General features: G+C 38.5%; 1 protein-coding gene across 1 annotated transcript; it reads right to left on the bottom strand.

Annotated features, from left to right (window-relative positions):
- Positions 1 to 1,127: 1,127 nt before the first annotated feature.
- mAChR-B (muscarinic acetylcholine receptor) lies at positions 1,128 to 4,343 on the bottom strand. The gene is made up of 3 exons (XM_065503916.1): positions 4,222 to 4,343; positions 3,753 to 4,153; positions 1,128 to 3,670 (listed from the first exon to the last, which is right to left on the bottom strand). Exons 1-3 carry the CDS (start codon positions 4,341 to 4,343, stop codon positions 1,128 to 1,130), a joined length of 3,066 nt encoding a protein of 1,021 aa, XP_065359988.1.
- Between the last annotated feature and the right edge of the window lie 460 nt (positions 4,344 to 4,803).

Below are 4,803 nucleotides of genomic sequence, written 5' to 3'. Positions count from 1 at the left end.
TGATTTTCAGAATGTGTCACGTTCGCTATAGTAAGTGTATCTGGCATAAATCAAGATCATGATAGCAGTTTATATTTTTTTGTAACTTTTTGTGTCTTAATAGCTGCCTTAAAAACACTCTTAGTTTATAAGTTGTAACATGTTAATGTAAGTTATATAATAGCAAATATCTCCTATAATTAATAGATTATCTGAATTATTTTATATAATATAATAAATACGAAGTTTTCTGTAGTTTATATAATTTTAAGTTGAATTTAATTTACAAATTGTTATAACAAACGTGACGAAAAATATGTCACTTTACGAATGTCGCGTTGCAAATCATACTAATAGCTGTAAAACAAAAACCAATGCAAACATTTCACCCAGGTAACTTTCACTTAATAGAACATTATTCCATTTTAATTTAAAATAAATGTATTTAGTAGAAACGGAGTTCTATTTTGTCACGTTCGGTATCCGAGGTTTATTGCTAATACATTGGAAACAACTAATCGACAAAACCTATGATTTGAACAAAACAATCAGCTGCAAATATGCAGAAAATGAGAAATGTAAATTATTTTCCCTTCAAAGGCGTAATGTCACGTTCGGGACTGTGCATACAATTTTATGATTTTTTTCTTTTGTTAACAAATTATAATGGTTTAACGATGTCAGAATGTTTTTATATTTTGTATTTAATTTTCTTCTTGTATTTAATTGTTGTATTTTTTGGAAAATACTGCTATTTAAACCAAAACACGAAATTTCAACCAAAATGTTCACCTCTAAAAGTTATCCGATTTTGCTGAATTTTTCAGCATTTGGTTTTTAGACGACATAGACAAATTTTGGGAGAAAATCCAAAAAAAATAACAATATAAGGGCCACCCTAGTGTACTTGTGTGTGATTGGGTGTATATTAAGGTGGTTCTTATTTAAAATTTTCAAGGAGCGCAGTTCAAAATTATTGTACCAAAGCGGCATGATTTTAAACTACCAGATTTTTCAGAAATCTTCATAGTCAAACTAACTCTATAAAGAGTCAGAACCATACTCCTCGACATTCCCCAAAGTCAACCACCCTAGTGTAAGAGTAATTGTATATGTTTGTGTAATTTTATTAATATTATTATTATCAATTAAGTCATATGCCAATCGCCCTTAAGTATCCTTGTAAATGTCTTTTTAAATTGTTGATTGGCCAAAGCATAACAGAAGGGATTCATGGGACTGTTCGCGTAGCACAGAAAATACGAGAACATGTACAAGTGCTCGTTGGTGCAGGGTGGATTGCGACAGAAACCCTCGACCAGGGCCAACACATGATAGGGTGTCCAACAGGCCACAAAACAACCCAGTATAAAGGAAATGGTACGAAATGCTTTGCGTGCTCGATTTTCAGATTTTGATTTCTGTCTGCCCACTCCAATGACCAGGGGTATGGTGGCTTTTTTACTTTTAAAGTGTTTGCCTATGGAGTGAATGAAGGCTCGTTTGCTGGAACTGCGATTGGTGTTGGAGCTGGTCGTCGTCGTTGACTTCTTTTGTGACTTCACGGAGCCTGACTGTTGCTTGGATTTTTGTGTATCTGGGCCGGCCGAAGTATTTTGTAAACCTGTCGAAGCCGAGCTGGTGGTACCCGAGGTGGAGGCAATTTTGTTGGTAGTATCGGAGGTCTCTCGTTCCTCAATTTTATCGAGACTTTTGTGTAGACCAGTGCTGTTAATAGTTGTAGTTGGTGTAGCCGTTTCCGTTTTAATGGCAGTTGTAGTTTGCTTAGCAGCACCATTGCTGGGCATACAGCCGGCCGTGGGTGGGCTGGAGCTGCGCCTGACTTGGGTTTCTTCTTCGATTAGTTTGGCTGTATGTGGTAGTATCATGAGATCTATGCAGCTTTCGCGGCGTATCTTTTCAAAGTCTTCCAAACCTGTATAGGAAACGAGTAATTGTTTTTCAATTTCAACATCTTGCTGGGGGTTTTCAAAACTGGGAGCAAAATAGATTTCGGTGGAAATAAGGGTAAGGGAGTCACCTTGTGCATTATTGTTATTATTGGAACTTGGTGGAGGTGGTGGTAGTAGTGGTTGTGGTTGTGGAGGAGGTTGTGACATTTGCTGCTGCTGCTGCTGTTGAGCTTTTTGTAAAGCCTGTGAAAGTAACGTAGGACTACTGGCTATCTGATTGGCACGCAAAGGAGAGCCGGCACTTGTGATTTTTTTTATGGTTGTCTGTTTGCTTTGGTTTATGGGGAGTTGATAGGAGCTGCTCTGACTAACATCGTTTGTTGTGGGTGAAGGCAAGACTATGGAGCTTTCATCCATGTAGCGTATTTCGGAATTATTTGTCATCATGTCATAGGTTAGCTGGAGTTCGCTGTTGCTACTGCGATCCCCAAAAGGATTCTCCGAGCATTCGGAAAACAAAGAAGTACACTGAAATTGTTCTGGAGGAGGTAATATAGCTTGAACAAGACTGTGATGCACTTGTTCACGGGGTACATCAATGGGAGCCAAATTGACAGGAGAAAGGGGTGAATTGTCATCTGGTTTGTTAGTAGTTGCTACTATACTGGGTTTGCGTTCAGTTTCAACGATTTGGGAGAGAGTGGCACAAGAGGTTCGTTTAGTTTTCTCCGCCGGCATTTGGCGACTAATTTCCTCTTTGCTTTGTGCCCTCTCGAGTTTGTGGCTTTGGTGGGGAGAATTGGCTCCAGAAGACAAAGGCATGGCTTCACTGGATTTGGAGGTGGGAGTACACATACCTTTGCTGCGTGTGGCTATTAAGGCTGCCTGGGCTCCGAACACCAAACCTATGGAAGATCGTTTACGCAAATTTGCCAACTTTTGTGGATTCATAAACTGTTGCACCTGATTGACCGAGGATTCTTCATCCGAGTCAAAAGCTGGACTGCTAGAACGTTCACTTTTTTCCACTTCGCCCGCATCGGTTTTTGATTCTTTATTTCCTTTGGCATCGGATATGCGTCGTTGTTCATTGACTGCCTCCACTAAAGCGCCATTAATGATTTCGGCTGCTTGGGCCAAAGGATTCGATTGTCCTGAACCGCTATATCTCTTAACCATATCACCAGCTTCTGTATTCTGGCCACCTGCCATTTCCACTTTGGTTTTCAGTATCTTCTCCTCTATGACACCTATGCCAGCGGCATGGCCCGCCATACCAGACATGGCGCCCGCACTTAAAGCCACCATAGATTGCATTTTACGCTGTTTAGCTTCGCTTCGTTTCTGCATTTCATAGGCTGTCTTATAAATGCCGCCATACAGCACGAACAAAACTATCAGGGTCGTCCAATAGTAACCAATTATGAGAGCTGTATTAAATACAGGATCCTTAAGAAACTGCACAGCACATTGGCCGGGCAGCAGATCACGTTTACCCGTGAAATGTTCCCAGCCAAAAATGGATATAAAAAAGAGTAAGGCTGGTATTATCCAAGTTATTGTCACCATGTATATAACACGCCGTTTGGTGCGCCAACTTCTATATTTGGCTGCTATCTTTACCGAGCAGTAGCGATCTATGGTTATCAGCAGCACCGTGTATTGTGAAACTAAACACACGGTATAGTCCACCGAAAGCCAAAGATCACACAACAAAGGGCCCAAATCCCAATAGCCCATTAGCACATAGACCGTATAAAAAGGCATGGAAACAGTTCCTTAAAACAAACAAAATATATACATATGTATTTATATATTAAAGGAAATGTTTGCTTAAAATTTGAGTTTCTAGAAACTTACCTATCAACATGTCAGTGGCAGCCAAGGAGGCTATAAAATAATTACTTGGTTGCCGTATATTACGATCCACTATAAAAGCCAGCAGTACTAAAATATTGCCGCCCACCGTCAGTATTATGCAAATGGCCAAACATACTGCTATCGCTATGGTCTGCCACAGTTCGAAGGGTGGCAATACCAGGGCGGGTCCTTCGGCTTCACTCGAGGTATTACCCTCGATACTGGTGCCATTGGAACTTTCATTAATATAGGCCGCCAATTGTTTAATATCATGTTTACTCCACAATTGCAGTTCATCATTATCACCAATGAAGGCTTGCAGCAGACGTTTGCATTCGTTATGTTCCACAAAGCGATTGTAAATGGATTTGCAGAGATTCTCACGTTCTTTTTTCAAGCGCCTTTTTTGGGTATTGGGGAAAGTTTTAGATATATTTTTGCTTTTTGTTTGAGGTAAAATTTAACTCACCATTGTGTTATAAAATCTGGTTTAATTGAGTAAATGGGATCTGTGCGATTGCTGTTTTCTATTGAGTCCAACTCATATTCCTCCACTTCATGTTCACCATTGGCCAACTGGCTGTTCATCATTTTGTGCAAAATTTTCTAATTTAGCTTGTACTACTATGTGTTTTAATTATTTTCAGTGATTTCACCATATTGTTGGGAGTTTGAAATGATTGTTTCTGAAATTGGATAAAAAAAAGATAAACTATTAAGCAGAAATTAAGTATTATTTTTACATATAAAATAGTAAGGTTAGGAACTGACAAAATGAACGATTCATCATCGCCCACATTTCTGAAGAGAGACGTGCAATTTCAACTGTAGATTCATTTCCCTCAAAAATGGAAATGGAATGTTTATTTATTCTAAACTAATGAAGATAAAAATAAAAATATTGTGCCTCGGTACTTTTTTAGCTCTTTGAAACTAAACAAAATAAATTTTATATCATATGTTTCACATGTTAATATTTGTATTTGGTAGTTTTTAGAAATTCAGATTTTGCTATATGCAAAACATTTTTTAAAACAATATTAGTCTCTAT

This window comes from Calliphora vicina, chromosome 1 (assembly GCF_958450345.1).
Source record: "Calliphora vicina chromosome 1, idCalVici1.1, whole genome shotgun sequence".
Taxonomy (NCBI): Eukaryota; Metazoa; Arthropoda; class Insecta; order Diptera; family Calliphoridae; genus Calliphora; species Calliphora vicina.
This window is presented reverse-complemented; position numbering and strand designations above follow the sequence as displayed.